At 27.4% G+C, this 24673-nt stretch overlaps 2 protein-coding genes across 2 annotated transcripts; both read right to left on the bottom strand.

The window, feature by feature from the left end:
* Positions 1 to 83: 83 nt before the first annotated feature.
* LOC113558761 (zinc finger and BTB domain-containing protein 24-like) lies at positions 84 to 3887 on the bottom strand. Its single transcript, XM_026964288.2, has 2 exons — positions 3732 to 3887; positions 84 to 1915 (listed from the first exon to the last, which is right to left on the bottom strand). The coding sequence occupies exons 1-2, from the start codon at positions 3742 to 3744 to the stop codon at positions 237 to 239; spliced, it is 1692 nt and encodes a 563-aa protein (XP_026820089.1). The 5' UTR covers positions 3745 to 3887; the 3' UTR covers positions 84 to 236.
* Positions 3888 to 7556: 3669 nt separating this feature from the next.
* On the bottom strand, positions 7557 to 22384 carry LOC113557540 (mitogen-activated protein kinase-binding protein 1). Its single transcript, XM_026963115.2, has 29 exons — positions 21918 to 22384; positions 19347 to 19550; positions 18256 to 18347; positions 15958 to 16171; positions 15664 to 15876; positions 15413 to 15595; positions 15194 to 15354; positions 14999 to 15134; positions 14742 to 14939; positions 14503 to 14678; positions 14020 to 14173; positions 13803 to 13937; positions 13521 to 13724; positions 13195 to 13451; positions 12892 to 12984; positions 12552 to 12828; positions 12418 to 12477; positions 12177 to 12272; positions 11996 to 12114; positions 11713 to 11928; positions 11541 to 11650; positions 11339 to 11475; positions 11165 to 11267; positions 9851 to 9964; positions 9680 to 9774; positions 9455 to 9614; positions 9279 to 9396; positions 9051 to 9202; positions 7557 to 8996 (listed from the first exon to the last, which is right to left on the bottom strand). Exons 2-29 carry the CDS (start codon positions 19437 to 19439, stop codon positions 8740 to 8742), a joined length of 4323 nt encoding a protein of 1440 aa, XP_026818916.1. The 5' UTR covers positions 19440 to 19550; positions 21918 to 22384; the 3' UTR covers positions 7557 to 8739.
* Positions 22385 to 24673: the final 2289 nt, after the last annotated feature.

The following is a 24673-nucleotide window of genomic DNA, read 5'->3' as shown; positions in this document are numbered from 1 at the left end:
TAATATATAATATAAATGTAAAAAAATATATTATTTTACTGTAGTAAGTCAGTAAAGCGCAATAGTAATTTTTTATATAAAGTCAAAAATAATTAATCTTTAATAAGGTTTTTATACCTAAAATAAATATATAATCTGAAAAGGTAAATGTATATGAACTACTATGGATGACTGACTAGATAAATATTAAAATATGTATATATATACATATACATAATGTTTTTTTAATGGAACTATTATTGTTGTTGATGAAAAACTTGATTGAACCCTGGCAATGGTGTAGTACCTGTTTCAGAAGTTTGTCGTAAAAGAGCAGACAATATTTCTGATGAAGACGTTAGGTATTCACCAACTTGAAGTTGTGTTGGCTCATGCCCAACTACATGTTGAGTAGGCAAAATAGTTGGTTCGTGACTTGTTAGTACTGAAAGATTAGGCTCAATATTAGTTAGGGTTGAAGATGGTATCATAGTAATTAATTGAGATAATCCAGGCATTTCAGGATTGGTTGATTCTTCGTAATTATCGGCTAGCTGGTTGGTCAAGGTTGTATCAAATACTTTCAGTTCATCAACTGGATATGACGGCTGAGGTTCATAGCTTAAAACTGGTAAATTGACTTCACTGGATGATCCAACAGTTTGAATAACTGTCTCATTACTATTTTCACTATAATTAAAACTAGTTATATTAGAAGAATGGAACATTTCTATTCCTGACATTGTAGATGAATTCTCTTGTTTTATGAAATCTCCACTAGTTACTGTTTCTGCTACTTTCCTTTCTAATTTATATGGCTGACCACATGTTTCAAGATAAATAGCTTCAACTGATTTACTTTTATACAGTTCAGTTGGTTTTTTTGGTTTGGATTTCTTACTCGCATTTATATTATGACTCTTTTTAATATGCCGAGTAAGATGATCTTTGCGACCAAATCTTTGTGGGCAAAATTGACATAGGAAATCTCGCAGACCAGTATGCACAACCATATGTCGCCGAACATCTTTACCAGTGTAAAAACTACGGTCGCAAAAGTTGCATCGATATTTTTTATCAGCTGGAGTCTTTATTACCCGTGATCCTGAATGTATTTTCAAATGGTACATAAGCTCATCTTTAGATTCAAATACTTTACTACAAATCTTACAATCAAGGAATCCTTCTTCAACAGAATGTACAGCTATGTGTTTACGATAACTAAGCACTGAACTGTACTCTTTTGAGCAACCAGGGCGATCACATTGTAAAGTCCGTTTAATGGGATTATGTACTTTGGCATGGTTTTTTAAATGGTCTTTCCTGTGAAAAGTTCGATCACAAATTGTACAATGATATTGACGTTGGTCAGAATGTATTAATACATGACGAACTAGTTTGAATTTTGATGAAAATGCTTTTGAACAATGTTTGCACACAAATGGTTTTTCACCAGTATGTGAATAAGAATGTTGTGTCAATTTACATGGACTTGTAAATGACTTAAAACAGACTTGACATATGTGTCGACCTCTCAACATCTGATTGGCTCCCAGTTGCTGTTGTTGTTGTGACTGTTGTACAGAAATATTTGAACTCTCGTTACTTTCAGTACTCTCAGCCACCACTGTTGATTTTTGGGTATCGGTTATACTCACCGTACTTTCAGGGTGTTCGTAACATAAATCAAACAGCTGACGTTTACACGTGGATGGTAATTGCAAAGATTTTCTGTTTCTTTTTTTAGATTGGTTAGCAAAAGAAGGATCACTGGATGTAGTTGGGGTTGAAGACAAACACACACAAACATTTTGCTGCCCAGTCTTACATTGAATTGGTTGATTACAATTTGGACATAATTGTAAAACATGTGAGCGCAATTGGCGACCTGGTGATATCTGGACATTGGATTCATTTTTTGGCCATTGACAGTGGTCTGTGAACAAAAAATAGAATTATACCTAGCATGGTTTTATAAATGAATAAAATAATTCTTAATATATTGTAGACTAATTATATTTTCAACTTTACAATCTGTAAAAAAAAGTAAGTTTATTGACTCATAAATTGATTACTATTTTATAATTGCTTACTAGGAAATTACAGCAGTCAATTATTATAGAATAAAATGAATAATATACAAATCTAAAGCCATTAAAACTTAAATAACATTGAAATTTTTCATCATAATTTTTTACTTATTATTTTTGGTTTTAATCTCTTTTTTATGACAGTTGTTGAGAACACTTTTTTCGTACTTGTAATTTTTAAATAATTATAAAAAATAAGAAACTATAATAAATAGAATACAAAGATTGTTGATCACATTAGTTACCAGTCATAATCTCTGCACATATGTCTGAATGTAGTCATGCAAGGGGAGGTATATTACAAAGGTTAATAATTGAATTATAGAATAAGATATCCAATTATAAAACTAAATCCTTATATATAAACTATGTGTGTAAAATATATGTTAATTATAAATTACACACAATTAGCTAAATTATAATACACATATATTTTACCATACATACTATTTCTTGGTTTATAATAATATAATGACAAAAAAAATAAAATATCATTGTAATGAGTAGGACTTGTAAATCTCCAGTACATACTTTCTATAAATAAATAAATATTATTTAAGAGCTACTTTAGGTAATCGATAATCAGTAATATTACAAAACTAAGAACTAGTAGGAAAGTTTTTTCTTAAAGTAACTTAACGAGTTGAATTCAATGGTTAAGTAATCTAATTTAAAATATTAAACAAAAAAAATAACTAGTTATTTTTATAGTTTTATTATTACTGCAAAAATCTCAATGTTCCGTAAAACTGACGAGTACTGACTAGATGAATTAATAAAATAATTTATATTTTATATTTTGTGAAAATACCTAAATACAAATAATCAATCTATTATATTTCTTATAATGCATGGTTTAAGAAGACACATTTCGCCCCCATATGTTGTCTCTGTCTCACAAACATACAACATAGTAAAAACCAGGCAAGAACCACTAGTCCAAGTTAAACAATCAAATTTTTACACTATAAAATGGAGAATATTGGCTGTACAATATCATTTTTAATTTTATGATATCACTAATACAAAAAAAGTTCTTATTATTTTAAAATCTATTATTTTTGTTTCAAACTCAAATAACTTTTTGTAGTTCTAACATCGAAAAAATAAAAAGAATATTAAACAGTCCAAAATTTCCTCTTTCTAATGTAAAAATTTGGTTGCTTAATTTGCCCACGTAAAACTGTTTTTGCTATGATGTACGTTTGTGAGACTAACACAACACATGCGTGTGAAGCGCCCTTTTAAACCACGACTGTGGATATAAATATTGTTAGGACCTTATTATTATTTATTACCTATTAAAATTTAATACTTGTTAAGCAAATCGGTTTTTAAATTTACATTTTTAACTGTAAAATAACTAACTCGTAACTTAATCAGATTTCATGTTAAAGTAACTTAACTGGTTGAAAAAAACGACTTAACTTTCTCAGTTTTTGAATATAATAATATGTCATATTATGACTATCACTAAATAGATGACGTGATTGTGTTCGACTATATCGTATCACTGGCTCGGTAAAGCAATTGCGTTTATACTTCACAACATTACCTAACACAAACCATTAATCAGTGTCAATGTATTCGTTTCGACTAGCATTAAAAGCTTGACTCGTTAGTAAGCAAAGCAGTAGTGGTTAGCGAGAAAGTACTACACACCTTTGGATCCCATACCGAAGGCATATTCCTTGTGTTTTGGCAGTGCGTTTCCCTGTCGGCTTGTGGACCGATGGACGTGGTCCACAGACGGTTCCGTGCGATCGGACGTCGTGCGCAGTGAACGCGTGTGCCGTACAACACCGCGAGTGGGTCAGGTCAAGTTGTACGAACGACGTGCGGCCGGATATCACACCGTCGGACGGGTGTGGCGGCGGTGAAGTTCGCGACCACCACACGGGCGCCGTGAGTCTGTTGCTGCTGTCGGTGCTGTTGCCGTCGTTTCTGTCGCTGTCGCTGCGGCGGCAACCGGTAACACGCGCGCGCGTGTCCGTCTCCGGTGCGACGGTCCTCTCGGACACTTCAGTTTCCACCTCGCGATGGCCGTCGGTGGCGACTGTCGTGTGTCTGGACAGCGGCAAACAATTCTCCGACTGGCACCGTGTGATTCGCCGACGACGGAACCGTGCGAGAGAAACGCAGACGATTTCGCATTGTTATCAAATGCGCCCTTGAGTAACAGGCAGCGGCGACGGCGGACGGCGGTGCATTGTTTTTGTTTTGTTCCGTCGTCGTTATTTTTTTTCCTCTCTTCTACTCATACTGCGAACCAAGCAGATAACGTTCCGACGGAGACCGCGCGCGCGTTCCGACCGCGGCAGCAGCTGATGTCTGATTGCCACTTGTCGGCGTCGCCGCTTATCGACTATTGTTCGTTACCGACAACGTCGTTTTGCTTATTTATTTTTTCCTTGTCATTCGTCAAATCTGTCGTCGCAGCTCGCAGATTGATTGTTCGTTTGTTCGTTCCCTTACCACGGCAGCGGCGCCGGCGCTTGGACAGTCGGTGCCTCGGGGGCGACACTACGACGGGACGGGCCTACCTGAATTCCTAACGTTCGGATTACCGCGCAATGACTACGTCCGCTTTGCGCCGCGACAGGTTGCCGACCAAAAAAATCGATTCGCTTCTATAAAAAACGAACAATAAATACGGCACAACTAGTACAGACCCGCCACTACTGCGACTAACCAACACGTCCCCCCCACCATCCTGCGCGTTTTTCAGTCTCCATCCGACACACACGTTCGACACGGCACACGGCGGTTTAGACGCGTTCTACTGACGATGAATCGATTGATGTTTTTTTATAGTGCAAATTGCAAAGAGAGATGACAATTCTGTTACCTGATTTGAATTTTTCATTAGATCTACTCGAGTATACAGACTCGCCCGCATTTTTGATTTTATTCAACTAAACCGTCAAAAAGTTACAATAAAAACGTAGAAATTAAAAAAATATCATGTTAAATCGCCGAAGAAATTAAAATCATAAATATGGTGAAGTCCGGTATCTATAGAAGTCTTCGCGATAAATTAAAATCTGTGTCTTAGCTCAAGCGCCCCCCCTCCCGGTGGCCCGGGCCCACAATGAATATCAAACAATAGTGGGCCCCTGGTGAATAGTATATTTTTTTTTATTAAATCAGAAATATTTGGATATAATAATAGTAGTATATTTCGTATATCAAAAGATACATGTACAATTATTTATACAAATAACAATTTTATTTTTGTATTTAAATTAGTAAGAAATAAATTTATAAATATAATTTTTTTTTTATCTGAAATATTTTTATTTGTGGGTCACTAATATTTTGATTATGGTTATGGGCCCCTAAAATTATTTGGCCCCAGGCTTGTGACTTAAGTTTTAAAATTATATTATAAGAAATAATATTAAATTAAATAGTATTCAACGATATTATTTTCAACATATAATATATTATATAGCTTGGACTTGTTGATATAGGTACAAGGTACCTATCATGATTCTTTGATAGTTGGTCAAACTTAATTTTTGATAATAATTATTGTTGAACTCGCATACCTATATGCTATACAATATTTAATATGGCATTATCAATCACAAATAATATACCTAAACTGAAAATTATTATGTTTTATTCGTGTTTTATATATTCAATAGTGGCGTAGGCAGGATTCTAAATTGGGGGTGGGCAAACCGAAAATACTAAAAAACAATACATAATCAACAATTAACAATAACAGATCATTTTTATATTAAGTTGATACAGCCGATGGCCCCCTGGCCCCTACCCGTAGCTACGCCACTATAATATTCAAAAGCTTTCGTTAAAATAGTAAAATACCTTTGCTGTGTGGGAAATGTTTTTCTAGCATTTTTATTTCACAATTCCGGTAATGTAATCAGTAAACCTGTTCGGCGGTACCTTTTATACTTCTTAAAAGTTAAAATATAGATCGTTCTGCGGTGGTAGACGATATAATATAATAATGAGTTATTTGGTTGCAGTAGTCTACGACATGCAAACGAAAAATTTCTCGAGGTCCATTTCGCGTCGTAGAGCTTTGACAATATTTGAACTACCGTCTACCAGTGGCGGATGCAGTACTTAATTTTGGAAGAGGCAAAAGTACTAAACAACAGCTACACAATATTTATTTAGTAAATCATTGATCAATGGATTTATTTTGGATTTGATTTTTACTTTGTTTGGAATAACAAATGTAAAAGTCATTGTTTTTGAAAACATTTAATGGAAATTTTATTAGATGAGTGAATCATAATAAATGAAAAATATAATAAATTATTTAGACTTGCAAATTGTAATCAAATAATACATATGTTTTTAACATTTATCTATTCACTGCTAACCAGATAAAAATATTATAATAATAATAGTAATACCATTTTTTTTTAATTTGATTAGCAAATTTAATATTTATTAACACAAAATTTAAATAGCATATGGTATGACGAAAAATACTTGAATTGTGCTATTTAATTGAACTTTTTACTTCAAATGTACCCATATGTAAATAGAAAATATTTATAAGACCTGAATTGTAAGTATTTTAGTATAACAAGTTTACCTTGCACAAATCTTTTCAAAACTTAATTTATCCATCTAACATTAATTTTGTTTTCAAAATGTATTTATTTTATTTCACACATATAGTAAATTTAAATACAAGTATTGAGTTTCCAGACCAGACACTACAGATTTCTAGGTCATTTTGATAAATAAAAAAAATACAATACACTCAATCTGAGGTGCATTACAGTTTTATTTAGAGTTTTAGTACATTAAGTATTTATCTTGTATTACAATAATAACATACATTTACTTATTATATAAAATACCTAAGAAATAACACATATTATGTTTTTTTTTTTTTATTAATAGTCTTTTTATTCATATCACGGTTAGTTGTTACTGTATATAAAATATATATCTTTTTTTTTTTGTTAACAACAATTATTATTATAATCTTTTGTATATGGTAATAACACTTTCTTATAATATAGGTAGTATTTGGAAATTATCAAATAAAAAAGAAACCATTTTTCAACATTGTAAATAATTAATCATAATTTAAATAAAATGTAGACATATTTGAAACATTTTAGTATTTTTCTATTTCCACAAAACACAATAATTATGTGTGCTTATTAAAGAATAAAGGGTTGTTTATACGAGTATAAAACAAGTCATTAAGAAAAATAAAATGAATACACAAATGATTAATAGAATTTTTATAATAACGTTTATAACCAATATAATAATAATGTATATATTTAGACAATCTATTTCACAATAATAAATAAATAAATATCATAAATACTCGTTGATTATAACTAATAAGGTCAGTCAAGATGCAATAAAAATAATGAGCGTCTTTTGGAAAATCGTATTCAAAGATTTGGACGGATTTAGTAAAATATATCTATATATAATAATAATTAAATATTTTTTTATATAAAATATGGAATACTTCAATAAACAAAATATATCCAATTTCTCATTATTTTTTCATCATTAACAATAACTAATACATAAATGGAAGGTTAAGTACTTGCATATATTGCATTAATTATCTTAACTAAACCTTATTACTTAACATGACTAGTAATATACTGTAATAAAAGGCACATATATTGTAATACTGTAGTCTGTAATACATTTAGAATTAATACGTTTAGAATTGGAAAAGAAACATAAAATTATTAAACTAATATAATTATCTAAATAACAAAAGAAAAAAAGGTTAACAAGACAAGAATATAATTTTAAAAATAAACGTACAGTTTTGACTTAACTAAACTATTTAACAACAATACAATTATTCTAGTATAACATAAATTATTACAGGATTATAATTCATTACACATAGTGTCCATGAAGATTGGTGAGGGGTAATGTAAGTGTCATCACTAAACAACTATAAATTAGTAAACCTTCGAAAGAGACACATCATATATATATATATAAATATATGAATTTGGACGGATTATATAAATTAGTCTATTAGTTCCCATAAGGTTAGGTTTAATAGCTATGATATTATAAAAATATATGTTGTACAGTTTGATCGTAGCTAGTTCGGATGACATCTAACCATTTACACCGATGGACTTTGATGTAAACAATTAAAATAACATGTTATCTACAAAAAAAAGTATTCAAAACCCCGTGTAAATCACAAATACCGACTGATATAGATAAAGAACAATCAGGAACTCGAGCTAATAAAACTAGTCAAACAATAATAAAATGGGAAAAATCATTTCTATGTTTTTCTTTGGTAAAACGTTCTAATATTTCCGAAGAAAAATAAAGACTAACATTTTTTAAATGACCTAATTTATTGTTAAGTTATTTAATGATATATTAAAATATTAATGGTCTATCATTCCATCATTTAAACAAAAAAATGAAACAAAAACAATAAGAAAACTTAGAGAGCCATTGTTTCATTTTAAAATAATTCAATTAATATTCTTGCATAATAATACATATCCTCAAATGGGCATTTATACACCTAACAATTTAATTATCGTTAAAATTATTACGTATGACAATATAATGTTAGTTATTAGATGGCCGTTTTTTTAAAAGATATTAAAACTTTAGTATAGCAAACAAGAGAAATAAAGTTTGCAAATATTTTACAATTGGTGATTTAAATGACTTCAAGTGATAAACGTTTTTTTATCAAATCAATAAGAACATCTAAATATTGTTGAGTACTATTGAGTGCTACTCTTGAATTTTGATGACCAAACATACCGCCACTGTTGACAATTTGTTCTAGTTTTATCATTACATCAGTAACATCTGCTTTCGTTATACGTCTATCACTGACATTGACACAATTTGTATGTTCCAAAATTTTGTCAGTAGTTTGAAACAGTTGATCAGCCATCAAAGATAAATAATCTAAAAATTCAGTAAGTAAAATTTCGTGAAAATATATAGTATTTAAAAATGTACTCTTTAAGTTTTTTTGTTGGCCTATTGTTCCACTGTTTTTTGTTTTCATAGTTAAATCATTACTGCGATTTCTAGACTTTTCAAATGGTTTACTTGACGGACTCTTTAAATTCATTTCACTCACACTTCTAGTTAATGAAGAATTGTTACGACTGTAAATAATTTAAAAAAAAAAATAGAAATTAAATTTATATTTATCAGTTTAAATGAAATAAAGGGATTATTTACCTAGGTACAATAGAATTTATTCTGGAATGCATGGTTTGATTTGTTTTATTATTATGTAAAGATGTGAAAAATTCTTCTGAACTAGAATCTTCATTATGTCCAATAATATTTAGAGCAGCTAAAAATAAATTTAAGATTAGAAAATGTTTTAATATAGTTATAGGATACTTTTTTACTTGTAGATTGTGAAGAAATTGTGCTTCTTCGACGTAAAAGATTTGATTTATTCATGATAATTTTATTTTGTGATGATATTGTTGGTCTCATGACTCGTACAGCTGTTGTGTTTTTCTTTCCACCGGTAGTAGATTGACTGGCATCGCTCTCAGAATCACTCTATAATGTCATATTTAATATGCTCATGTATTTGTTATAGAACATAACATGTTAAATTAATATACCTGGTCCAATACACTGACAGAACTACTTCTATGCATATTACTGATACCTGTTTTCTTTGAAAAACTTTTAGAATTTGTTTTTGAATTATCTGAACCTAGTATCAACAAAATATAAATTTATTAGCTTTGACAAATAACATCATAAAATAATACTAGTTTTTAATCACTTACCACCTCCATTAAATGCATTATATGGTTGGCAATCTTTTATTGGTGTACTTGTAGACAAATCTATCAAAGAACATACTCTGCGTATAGTCCCACCTCCGTTTATTTGTTTATCAACTAAAAATAGGAACATAAAATGAAATGAAAGTTTGTAATATAATGATCTATAGTAAATAAATTTTAGGTTGAAACAACAAATTTGCACTAAGAATATTTGTATAGTATATATGAGTAGTATGTTATTTACTATAAAATGCCATTCATCAAAAACAGTGTAAAATTTATTTATATTTACAATTTATTAAGTTACAATTTACTAAATGAATTGTTGATAAATGATCATAATCATTGTTAAATATTTTAAAGTGTTATATTGTAAATTATTATCTTATCAGAAATAGTAAGTTATTGTTGCCTTAGTGGATAAACCAGTTATCATAATAGGTATTATAGTATTATACAACCATTAATGTTGTTGATTTTAATGATTCAAATCATAAATACTTCACCGTAGTAAAATTAAATAAAAAATAAAACATAATATAACAGAGATATGTATAGGAGTTTTCTGGTGTGTAACAATTTACCGTTTACCGGTAAATAGTATACTACGTCAACAAACTAACAGAAAACAATATACTACCCGAGCACCGTGCTCAGCAAAACACATTTTGTGTTGTAAGTTATAATACTAGAGCATTTTTATTGGTCAATCATCATACTTCAAGGTAAGAATATTTTCTAGGGAATCTCGTAAGTTTTAAGAGATATTTTAATTTGAAAGTGAAATATAGGTAATAATAAACATATTACAATTTCAAAAAACGCACAAACATGCATACTGTGTGTTTAGTTATATACAAATAAAAAAAAAAAAACACTTAAAATTATTTATTTTATATTTTTATTAAGTATCAATCTTTACCAATTGTATTAACTAACTTAGTGCTCCAATACAATTTCTGAAACCAAATTTAAATTTACCATGGAGTTAATTTGAAAATAACTTACAATTTTTAATTAATATTTTGAATATAATATTATTATTATTTAAATATTTATAATACTCAATAATTAAGAGTTTTAAAAAAACAATTTAAATTAAGAAAGAATATGGGTACAAGAGATGCTATTAAGAGAACAACAAAATACAAATAGTGAATTATGAATAATTACTGTAAATCAATTGTTGAATTAAAAACTGCAGAGTTGCAGAGTAAAAAGAATAAGATAGTCAATACAATTGATATAAGATATGTATGGATAGAAAATAATCTAAAAATAAAAACACTATTCTTAATCAATAACATTGCATACCTGATAAATGGTTACGAACTGGTAATTTCGATGGGGATTTTCCATAATTTCTACTTAAATCACATATACTTTGACTAGCTTTTAAATTGGAATGAACTCCCAACTAAAATAAAATAATTAATTATAACAGTTCATAGGGTATTTTTGAGTTACAAAATAATCTTAGGTACACACGTTTTGCAAAGTTCTTCGAGTTTCTTCAATTCTTTGCTGAAGTTCTTCTCTTTTACTCTGAGATTCAATATTTGTATTCTGTTGTATTGTAGAGCCGTTATTATTTCCTTTGTACTGTGAAGATATACTTCTTTTACCTAAAAGTTTGACAGATTAGATAATAACAGAAAGAATTATTTAAATAATTTTAGCTATAACTTACTTGGGAAATGATATTTGTTGTCTTGAAAATCGGTTTCAGTTCCTCCAAGTGATTCAAAAGTATTCTTTAAGAATTGTTCACGTTTTTCAATCATGTCTAATCTTTCAGTACTAAAACAAATAAATAATCAACAAAATAATAATATTTAAAAGTAAAATTTTAATTTGCTTACCTAGTTGAAAATATTGTTAAATTTTTGTCTGAGTGGTCAACACTTGGAGTTGAAGTATCATCATCATCTTCATCACTTCCTTGACTGCCAGACATTGAATGACTAGATAAATCAGTGAGCCCAGATGATAATAAACGATCTTTTTGTTTAATAGCTTTTAATTTTCTTTGAGACATTCTAAGAGCATCAGAATCTAACTTTGTAATTGTATAATCACTAAATAAAAATAAATATTATTTTTTATATGTTATCAGTCGTAAAGATAAATTATTTAAGAACTTACTTGACAAGATCATCGTTATTTGATGGGTAATACAAAACAGTATTTTTAATTTTTTCATTACCAATCCATTCACCTTCAGAATCTTCAATGTCACCATCATGATCGTTACTTTCTAATTCCTGAAAATTTTTAATACTCATTAATTTCCTTTAATTTCCATTTAAATAAAACTCATAATTACCTCATTTTTAAAGCTGCCTAATGAACTGTCATCAGTTAAATTACGAATACGCTGAATATCTGAGATGGTTTGTGAATTTGTTTTTTCAGATGTTAACTATATAATTGCATTAATAATTTATTATAATATTGTAAAAATATATATTTAAGTTATATTTAATAATGAAAATTATTAAAAAAAGTAATACAAAAACCCTACAACATATTCCATTACAATATTTTTTTTGTCTTATAATACTTACATGAGTTAAAGTATTTTCCTCAAAATCACGTGGAACAAATACTGGAGGCATACGCATTGTCTACAAAAATAATAATAAAATTAAAATACATTGAGTACTATAAACATATTAAAAACTTAATATAATTAATTTACCTTCTTTGGTACTATTAATGACTCTTTTTGACTTTCGGGATAAATTGATCTGCTAGTTTCAGTACCACTATCTACAGAACTATCATCTTTAAAACAATCAGAATCATCTTTATTAATAGGTAGTTGCAAAATACTACTAGGTTCTGATGAACTAGTTGCTCTCTGAGCCCATTGTCCTTTGGGGGCGTTTATTTGATTTTGAGAATTATTTAACAGTGTATTTGTTGGAATATCATCAGAGACCTGATTTTTAGCCCATAATGGTAATTGGCCATCTCTATTATATAAAAATTATTAAACACTTAGCATTTTTTATATTAAGCTAAAAATTGTCACTTACGCAGGAATACTAAATGTATTTGTCTCATTTTCTTCAACTATTTTATGTGTAAATGACATACTTTCATTTTCAATAATTGACACTGGAACAGGTCTAAAATATACATAATACATTGTTAAAATGTTATAGTAAATTTGTATCTCAGATTAATAATTAATTCAATAGAATTTTGGTTTCAAAAATATTTTATTGAAACTTAGAATACAATTTTTTTTTTTTTAATTAGATAATAGATTAATTTTAAAATGTATTTACAATGCATATAATATCATAAACATAATTTAATATATCAAAATATAATACCTTTCAATTTTAGTTATTTGTTTCTTATTAGAATTAGCATGTTTAATCATGTCAGATGGCATTCGCCAAACAAATATGCAACCATCTCCACTAGCTGATATTAAATGTTTACTATCATTAGTAAACCTTAATCCAGTAACTAGTTCTGAATGTCCATACATAGTAGCCAAACATTCTCCTGCGACAAAATCATATACACACAATGTTTTGTCAGTGCAACTAGTAGCTATGAATGATCCACTTCTGTCTAATACTACCTACTCAGTAAAAATAATACATTAATTATACATTTTGTTCAGTTAAAGAAACAAATATAATATGATTACTTTGATAAGTGAGCCTTCATCTCCAACAGATCCTTTAAATGTTTTTGTATGTTTCCCAGACGTTGTATTGTATACTCTAATATTACGATCTTGACATGCAGTCATAATATGTTTCTGTTTAGGGTCTACTTCCATATCATAAAATGTGGTTTTTCCTGATACATAATGATCATGTACAAAACTATCTTGGTTCTTATCACCTGACTATAATAAGCAAATAATTAACTCATATTACATTTATTAAAACAGCGTGATATACACAATAATCAATTTTAAATTAACCTCATTGTAATTTCGAAATATAATTGATTTGTCTGCTCCACAAGAAACCATTTGAAGTTTATTGTGAGAATTTATAAACCGAACAGCTGTTATTGATGATGAATGATCATCTAATGTTTGCGTAAAATCATATCCCTGAAAAAAATATATATTTGTTTTATTAATAAGACTTATTTAAAAGAACAATTGTTTTAATAAAGGATACTCAGTTACTTACTTTATTCACATTAAATACATGTATCAATCTATCTCTTGAAGCTGAAGCAAATAACTTGATCTTATCATTGTACTTAGTATAATCTAAATACAACACCTCAGCATCGTGAGCTTCAATTAAACAAACTTGTCGTAAAGTCTTCAAATCATGAACCCTATTCAATTTACAAAAATTTTAAGTTAGAACTTTATTTTAACATTAATATACAGAAAAATATCTTTTGAATATTAAATAAAATGTATGTTCACTGAAACCAGGAACCTATTATATTTCATTAATTAAAACAGTTAATTTACAATTTGTAAGTAGTTTATGTAAATATTATAATACAATAAGTAATTCTCATAGAATGATAAAATGAGAGTCAAGACAGGAGAGTGCCCTTTTGGTATCATCCTATAAACTTAATAATAGAAACATATAATGGCAAAGGTAAAAATTATAAGAATAAAGTTAATAGCATTTCTAATTTTATAATATTACCTTATGTTACCAGATCGATCACCAGATGCAAGATGTACACCATCAGGACTAATTCGTATTGCTCGAACACCATTCCTGCCATCGTATGATGATGAGTCATTTTTATCAACTAAGTTTAACTCTGTATTCTTAATAAAATTTAGTTCTGGATCAATGTAAATTATTTTAAGAAGTTCCTAGAACAAGGAAATTTAACAATTAAATATATAAATAAAATTTAATGTATTATTTGTGCTTACATTACTGTAGATATTTTTTTGATAAAGAGATTTTCTATCATATTCTATTCTGTCTAGGTTCCAAACTCTAATGGTATCATCACTTGAGCATGTTATAAATGAATTTTTTGGAATTTGTAAATCTTGGTCTAATGCAGGATACATCTCTACTCCCCAAATACACGCCGAATGAAATAGAAAGGAATTGGATTTTCCAACCTAATTAAAAACATATTATATTAGATATGAAAAAAAAAACAATAAGATATTACACTTACCCTTTTAATATCTTTCACATCCCATACATATAAACTGTGATCATTGTAAACACAGGTGACCTTCATATTAGTTTCATCATAAGCAAGTGCTATAGCATCAGGATACTTCGCATTTGGTGGTATATTGGCCATATGACTAAATAATTAAGATGATCTTAGAGTAAGAAATAATAATTTATTTGTTAAAATTATTACCTAATATCATGTCCTTGAGCTACATCGACACCCAAATAATGAGTTCGTGGTAAGGTAGTTACAAATTGAAGAGTTCCTGGATTGAAACACCTTACAATACCTTCAGCACATCCAACGAAGATAAACTGATTACCAATGGCCATACAGTTGGCACTAGTAGTCTAAAAAATAATAAAATAAAATAATAACTGCAAGTACATTAAGGTAATTAATAATTACTTTTAATTCAACCCATCTATCTAATAATCTACGATTATTAAATTCACACAATAATCCAGATTTTGTTATTGCATAGGTGTAATCTTTTAGTTCACCATGTCCACAACAAACATCAATAAAATCATTATTTCGTTGTTCTCCTAAAATGGCTGACCGACCCATTAATGGTACTGGTTCTTTGTACTAAAATTATAAGAAATAATGGTAAAATTATAATTTATAACAAAATAATTACAGAACTTATAACTTACTGTAACTGATCTAGAAGACTGTAAATACCAAAATTTTACATGTCTATTGCCAATTGTTATAAAGTTACCATTATCAGAGAAGGCAATAGCTTTAATTTTAGCAGACACTTTGTTAGATGCATATTTTAAATTTAATTTCCATTCCCAAACATTCACAATCATGTCATGTTGTGATCCTACAGAAACTAAATATTTTTGGTTGGGAGAAAAAGCCTACAAATAAAAAATTATTTAAAAATGATAATAACATTTATTTTATAAAATAAGTGGGTTTGGATCAAATTTAAAACTCACCACACAATTTATTCCATATTTATGACCTGGGAATTCAGCTATTTGGGTAAAATCTGCCATGTCCCAAACCCTAACATTTGACTGATGACCACATTCTCCAGTACCAAGATATCTTCCATCAGATGAAAATGTTAAACATGTTATTGACTTTCTACAGATGTTAGACAAATGTGTTTCGGTACCTAAAACTGGATTGTGGAATACCACAGTACATCTAAAAATAATTGTAATTGAAATATATTATAAATATAAATATACAACTTAAATATAGTACTCACATTTTAAATAAATAAAATAATTTTGATAATATATATATATATATATATTTAGACAGAATAGAAAATAATTGTAATAAACTAACTGAATTATATTAAATTGCTTGATTGAAATTTAGTAGCATAAATTTAACTCATAATTTTAATATTCTAATTTAAACAAAAAACTAAAACTGTAATCAATACAGTGTTTTATTTTGTTTTTATTAGTTTTCAATGTTCAAACTATTACAGCTCAAGAATTAAGCGAAACACATACTAACGGGAAAAAAAATGATTTTATTAACTTTAAAGCAAAATATAGCACACACACAATACAATAAATAATTTAACTTTGTGGTGTTAACTATACTAAAAAAAAGTGCAGCCCATGCCCATTTTTACCAAAAGTATACCTTCCTTTTTTTACTAAATTAGATATTGTCTACATTTCCACCAAAATAATTCCTATACTATTAAAAGCAATAATTTAGTGAGTTTATTAAAAATACTAGATACTATTAAAAACAGTGTATTATTAATGTTAATAAAATAATTGGGTAAATAATAATAATAATAAATCATAGATTGATCAAATACAACATAATATAGAAAATAAAAACATTTTAAAAGTAAATAATAGTTTTTGTAAGATTAATAAAAATACAATACAATTTTCTTAAAAAATAAAAATATAATAAAAATATTTGTGTAGTTTATAATTATTTTATCTTATTGGTAATATATAATTAAACACACTTAAATATATATAATATGTATAATATATACTTATATATTTTTAAATAACAATATTAACTATAAGTAATATTATGACTAAATAGTATATAGATAGATATGATCACATCAGTACGTGTTTATGCCAAATTCTAGCTTATCATACCTATTGTAGTTCTCATTAATAGGTCGTAATAATTTTATATGATACTGTAAAAATATCATCACAATAGTACTAATATTTTAACTCAGTGGTTAACTTCTTTGTTTTTAATCAATTAAAATTGCTTTTATTGATTAATTAGTTTTTAAAATATGATCTAGTGTTGATAATATACCTAATGAGAATTTGAGAACTGAGTAAAGGCTAAGTCTGAACAGAATGTACATTGTGCATACCAGAAATTGTGATCATATCTATTAGTCATAGGTAATCTGTAGTTTTATTTTTATTTAAATCATATACAGTATTTTTAGCTATGTATATTATGTATATTTTATTGATTTTAATTTCATAAAATCATTCAATATTTATGCTAAGAATATTGTTTAAGTTACTTATATTATATTGTTTTATAGTTTTATTAATTATTGTTTGTACTTATTTCTACTAAATATGAATTGTTTTTATATTTTAAATAGTATACATACATTATTAATAATTGAGTTCTTTTTACTTGTATATATATATAAATAAATATGCTCTGTTTACAATAAGAAGAAACCTCAGTGGTGACCTGTCTTTTTGATGGCAGTCAGGCAATGCTTGTTTGTCACCCCCATCAAGTTTACTATATGTATGCCTACTGTGCAGTGAAGCCACGATCCTGCACACAAGTTAGAAGTTGAATACCGAAATTCTTTCTTATTATGAACAAAGTATATATATATATATACATACATTAATTAATTAATTAAAAAAATATGTTATAAGGTTAAAATATTTTTTTTAGTTATAAGTTATAATTTTCACAAAATATCATTATATTTATAAGTATCCAACTAATTCAAGACTTTAACATTGATACATAGATATATTATTATTGTTTTCAACAAAAACAGTAGAAATAAAGTTTTTTGGTAAAAGCATGATCAACATCTCATTTGGTGAAAATGAGTATCAATAGAAAAGGGAAAAGTACACTTTTGGGAGAAAGGTATTACGTCCCAAAAGAATATACAATATGACTATAAAATAAATAGTTTTTAAAATTTAAGTAAAATCTACAATTTTATTAGCAGTATTAGTGTTTCTCAAAGTTTTAATAATTGTTAAATACTTTAAGCAAAAACTCTAATTATAACTTACCCAGCTGGATAAGCAATGGTTCCAGTATTCTTATCAACATCTAATGATGAGTTTGTTGACACAGTCAACCCAATAACCCTTTCAAGTTTAATCTAAAAATGAATATAAATATTTATTTATTATTTTATTAATGTTTATCAATTATTAATATTAAACTCTTTTCATAGTACTGGATAGGGTTGGAAAAAAACAGATCTTTTCTAAATAATAAATAAAAAAACATATGTTTTATTCATTTAAAATTTGTTATATATAAATAGTATGCAATAGTTTAAAAACAAATTCAACTTAAAATCTAACCGAAAGAATAATTAAAAGTAAAAATTGCTTTTAAATTATATGATGATAGATTGGTTGTATATACCCTAAACTACATACAAAACGTGTATTACATAAAAAAAATTATGATACAGTTTCATGTTTTTTTTTTAAATATTGACTAAAATATTTATGTATAAATGTTTTAAACAAAACTACTTATTTAAAACACATTCTAACCTTGAAACTGGGTGATTAATTTTTAAAAAAAACATTCATTATCTAAAAAAGTAAAACATTTTTAATATACGTGTTTAAATCATTGTAAGGCAACATTTTTGGAGTATTTTATTAAATAATAACTTGCATTCAGAGCCGTGCCATTAAGATTTGGTGCCCAGGGCAAAATTAAAAATATTAGCCCCTATTTTATTTATCATTATGCATTTAAATTTTTTTGGCGCTCCTTTAAACCATGCGCCCATGGCTCATGCCCCCTAGGCCCCCTCCACGGCACGGCTCTGTTTACATTTTTACATTTTTAATTTAAATCTTTCAAAACAAAATGTTTTTCAAAATTTTGATACTCAAAAATTAAATTTTGAAAAAGTAGGTTATTATTATTATATAGCAGTTAAACTAAAGATAAGTGAAATGGAATTTAATAAGAGTATTAAGCCAAATATAAAAAGTTTACTACTATTTTAATATTTTAAATATTTTTAGCTAATGAACTACTATTATGAAATATGTTAATATTTTTAAGATACACAGTTTAACCTAACAATAATGGCCTTGTATTGCAAATATTATTTGAAAATTGTATGACTTACTTTGCCACCTTGTGAATCGCCAGATCGACCACGTTTTAATGTTGGTGGTCGAATTAGCTTACTAGGTTGATTCAATGGTGATAAATTCTCCATTGTGTCAAGTACTCATTATCAACTTGATATATTACTATGATATTTGTTATTTATTACTTGTTTTTTCAGAAATAAACATAAATCATGCATTTCAGTATAGTATATCATAATCTGAAATAAACAAAATACAATTAATCTAATAAACATAATAAAATAATAAATAATTACAGCATAAGTAATGTGTTGGACTAAATATAAAATTGTTTTTAAATTAGAAGTCATAACATTTAAAAATATTTTGTTTTTACAATTTATAAACACAATATATATATATTTTATGATTATTAAGGTTTGGAAATTAAAAAAGTTAAAATAAATAAAATATGCATATTAATTATTAATAAGTATATTATATTAGTTTATTATATATTAATATTATTATAAACAATAATATTAAATAAATGTAATGAAAAATTAATTGGATTTAAATAATAAGATTTTAGTGTAGCAGCTATAACAAAAATAAAAAGTAGCTCTATCAAAAATGTTTGTTATAGTGGTAAAATTTGTTTTTTTGTTACTTTACATAAGTCTTTAGAAAGAAGATATAGGTACATGAATTTACAATTTTTTCCAAAGTTAACAGAAATATGCATTTTAAATTGTTGTTTTTAATCATATAAAATGAGTTTGTTTTAACTTGGTCTTGTATAAATCAAGAGCATACAAAAGATATGTAACTAATAATTTTCAAGCCTTAATAATTATAAAACCATTTGTTTATGATCTTTTTTATAGTATCTATTGATATACTTTGCAACAATTTCATGGAATATTTGTTAAGATATGAAATTAAAAATATCAATTAAAATTTAAAAATACCTATTAATTAATTTAAGCTCATGAAATTATCAAAAATATTATAATGTACATTAGTTTATTTTCAATATTTGAATATTTGATTGAAAAAGTGAACTATATATCTATCTTTTTTGTCAGGTAAAAAATAATTTTAAAAATATTAATTTTAGTATACATATTACATTACATAACGTACAATACTAATACAGAATTAATAGATATGTCTACATAATATAATTTAGAATAATAAACTCTTTTTAATATATTTTTTGTTTTAAAGGATTTTATTCAATAATATAAAATGTATGTATAAAAAAAATTAATTAGTAAACACAACCAATATCATTTTTAATTACATATTTTTTCACTCGTGATCAAATATTATTTAATTGTTTCTTTATTGCTTAGAATCTTCTGTGAGAGTGAGAACCTGCTTTTTTCTTTATTAGTCCATTAAGTTGGCCAAAAAGCTTATATTTAATGTAGATAAGAACATGGCATTCCATATGTCTAATATCAATAATTTTATCTTGTAAATCAAGGGTTGTGTTGAACTCCAAACCACCCCCTCCCCATATACGTGCCTGCCTATTTAATTTAAAGCTCATATTGATTAAGTAATGAAAAAGTACATGAATTATTATAAACATAATTCAATTATTTAAAAATATATATGCATAAAAAATAATTTATATGTATTATACCTAGAATTTAGATATTCAAATTAAATAATAAATACATCTTTAACTTCTATTGAGAATTGTAATAAACAAGTATAATAGTATATTAACCTACTATTTACCTACAATCCTTAAATCCTTGATAAAATATTTAAAAATCAATGCTCATAGCTACTTTAGAATATTGTATAAATAACATTACACTACTAGGTACTAGGTACACTATAAAAGTATATAGATATACCCAAATTAAAAATTATGAAACTTTATTTTAATAATATTATTGAATGATTTAAAATCAATAAAAGTTAACATAGTAATTACTAATTGAACACTAATTAATATATTTTGTGTTATAACAGGCACACCAAATGCAAACACCCATCTTTATTAGATTTCAGTAAATTTTTAAGCTTTGTTTTTATGACTATTTAATACAATTTTAATTTAAGTCTTTTCTATCATTTTTTTTTTAGCTTTCCAGTGGTGTCTATTAGTGGTAACACAGAACTAGGAAGTACTTAAAAATATATTGATTTAAATTTTCTTAAAGAATCAAATTTATATAATGGTAATGTACTAAAAAAATGTATAAGTAATACATAAATTAGGTATTTTATTAATAGTTATTATCATAACTTATTAGTAATAACTAATTATTAAGATGAACATTTATATAGTGTTTTCTAACTTAACATGGTAATTATATTCTAATTAGCATTGAAAACATCAAAAGTTCAAGGAAAAATCTACATATCTACCCAAGTAATTGGGACTTGAACTAAATAAATAATATTTTCTTATCAGCTTGTACTATATTTACTATTAAAACTATATGGCTTTACTGTTCAATAGATATACCTAATTTAAATGTTTAGGTTACTTTTATACTAAGATATATATATATATATTGCTACTAATAAAATATCAATAGGTTAAATTAATTACCGAATAATAAGTAGTTTAACAGAAATAATTTAAAGTAGATAGTACTTACGTGGGTTATTCAGTGTTGTTGTACCGACAACAATCGTAACTAGTTGATGACGGTTGGGGGGCCGAAAGACCACTGTGACATAAATGACAACAGTGACTTCACAACACTCACAGTGGAATTTATTGTAAACAAACGAAGAAAAAAAATATAAGGAAACTTTAGGCCTTCAAATGGCCAGTTCTAAATAAGGAGTAACGTATGTAGGCAGGTCGCGCTGTTGATGATGATGATGATGATAATAATAATAATAATAGTAGTAGTAATGTGTTGTTGTGTCGAAACTCCAAATCCTTCGCACCTGCTGCTGCGACGGTAGTTCGTGTAGTGTTGTCGCGTCGACACTCGACGGTGGCGCGCGCTCGATCACAGGGCGGGACCCGAAAACGATTGAACGATAATTAATAATCAACGGGAAAACAATAACCAGAGAAAAAAAAAATAATAACAAATCTACATATACACAATGATTAATGGATTGCGATAATAATACGTGTACGCACGCACAAAATCACGACGCTCGTTGTGATGATAGCCGTCTCGAAGGTTTTCGGAAATTTCGACCGATGCTAATTAGACGGACCGGTTGGGACGGAACGTTTTAATATTTCCGCTACGGTAACGACCGGCCGGGCACCAGCCGCTGCTGGATGTCGCAAACTCGCAACGTATACATTACGGATACACCTCCGTCGTCATTAGTCGGCGTGGATCGGGACGCGCCGTCGCCAACACGGAAATAAAATTCTGTCCGACAGTCTACTGTCTACTCCTTTTTTTTTTATTATTATTATTGCTAAATGTTTACAATATTTTTTTTATCTGTTTTCCCATGGGAAATCATATCTACACCGTACAGACTTGCACATTTGCAATTCGTTGCTGCGTACACCGACAGCGAAGTGCCTTTATAAATTTATAATCCGTCACTGTGTACTCATATATCATAATAACTAACAAAATAAACAATACGTAAAATAAAAATATAATTTATGTATACATTAAATAGATCTATCCAATAATGCATTTAAATAATAATAATATAATTACCTACACATTAATTGCTCATCAATTAATATTGTTATTATTATAATGAGGTAGTTCTGTAGTAGGTATTTTCACTACAAGTTACAACGATTGTTGGTGATGGCGGGAAAGTTTAGTAGACAGTAACTATAATTTATACTTTATAGTTTATATTTAGGTACACTAATATAATTTTGAGGTAGGCATAAATTGTAATAGAAACAGAGCTACGTATTGCTGGTCATCACACGTATTATATTGGTAGTAGTACAGTAATTATCTACTTTTTAAGTGTACCTACTTTGTTATAGTTGTTGATGTTTACAAATATTGTATAAACAGTATATTATACTTGTATACAGCACGGTACCCATATAGATATAGGTAGATATATACTATAACGCTATATAATATCCATATAAATATAATATGTAGGTAGGTCAAACATCGATCACTACCTAGTTTGTAGTTAGATACATTATTATTATTATATGACAAATGACACGAATAATTAACCATAGTTTTCACAATTTCACAATAAAAAAAAAACCGTAATCGTCTTGAGTCTATATACGTTGTACTCATCAGTCCTCACTATAAAAAGTGACTATAGGTAGGACTTACTTACCTATAATATAACATACCTAATCACTTCCATAAAAACAATAATTATACATTATACGTAACCACCTATATATATTTCACACGTATTTTATATTGTCGTAATTTGTCTTTATTATAAACCCAAATAAGTGCTTGTATTTAAATAGGTATTTATAAAATAAATACTTACTTGTTTTGTATTTTTTGATTTTATTTAAAAAAAAAATCAAAATACAGAATTTAGTAAATATTTTGTAAAAAAAAAACTAGTATAAACAGTACTTGTATGCAAACTTGTATAGGGAATTGTCTGTTGTCCTATATTGGCTGTATTACACAAAGGACACTCATTGCTCTGCTTTTTACATAGTAGGTGTTGAGTGTACCTCGTAATTGAGTAAAGACGTGTTAAATTTTAATTCAATGATTAATCATCGTATACGAATATACGATGAAAAACGATTCCGACAAGAGACTGCACAAGTGCAGAGACCGTCATCATATACGTATACGTAAAATAATATATTACGACTTGATGTCTATATATTTCTAAGAAAATGTCATAATATATTTATATTAATAATTTATTCATAGAAAAATTACTATAATAACACGATATAGGTTAAATATTTTTTTGCCAAAAACAAATCGCATATTATATTAAATAGTATAATTTATTATTTCATATACTTATATATAGTTCTATATAATATAAGGTAAGGTACAGGCTACAGTTTCAGTGGTGGCGCCTACCCTTAGATTATAATATACTCATTTTTAATTTTTTATGGCCCTACCTTATAATTGTTGGCCTCCCATTGGCCCTACCTAGAAAAAAATCCTGGACGCTGCCACTGCTACAGTAGAGCATGCGCAAAATAGGTTTATGGTATATCTAAATGACTTAAAATTAATCTAAATATTTTAAACATTTAATTTGGTACCTATTTATAAAAAAATATATACATATAGGTCAAAAAAAAAAAAATGCTTTAATTAAATATATTATATATGCCCGCGGTGGTACGGTCTATACTTACCAGTACGCTTCTGGATAAAAATATATGACAATTTGGATAAGCTTTTCTTCCTATATCTATAAATATTAAAAATATATATATTGATAAATT

The sequence above is a fragment of the Rhopalosiphum maidis genome, chromosome 3, assembly GCF_003676215.2.
Source record: "Rhopalosiphum maidis isolate BTI-1 chromosome 3, ASM367621v3, whole genome shotgun sequence".
Taxonomy (NCBI): domain Eukaryota; kingdom Metazoa; phylum Arthropoda; class Insecta; order Hemiptera; family Aphididae; genus Rhopalosiphum; species Rhopalosiphum maidis.
The sequence above is the reverse complement of the archived record's forward strand: the minus strand, read 5'-3'. Positions and strand labels throughout refer to the sequence as shown.

Coding starts and splice junctions, on each gene's coding strand:
- LOC113557540 (XM_026963115.2), bottom strand. CDS start 19,439: ATGGAGAATTTATCACCATTGAATCAACCTAGTAAGCTAATTCGACCA. Junction 14,679..14,741: donor AAAAAAATATCTACAGTAAT/GTAAGCACAAAT, acceptor TCCTTGTTCTAG/GAACTTCTTAAAATAATTTA. Junction 14,174..14,502: donor GATCGATCTGGTAACATAAG/GTAATATTATAA, acceptor TAAATTGAATAG/GGTTCATGATTTGAAGACTT.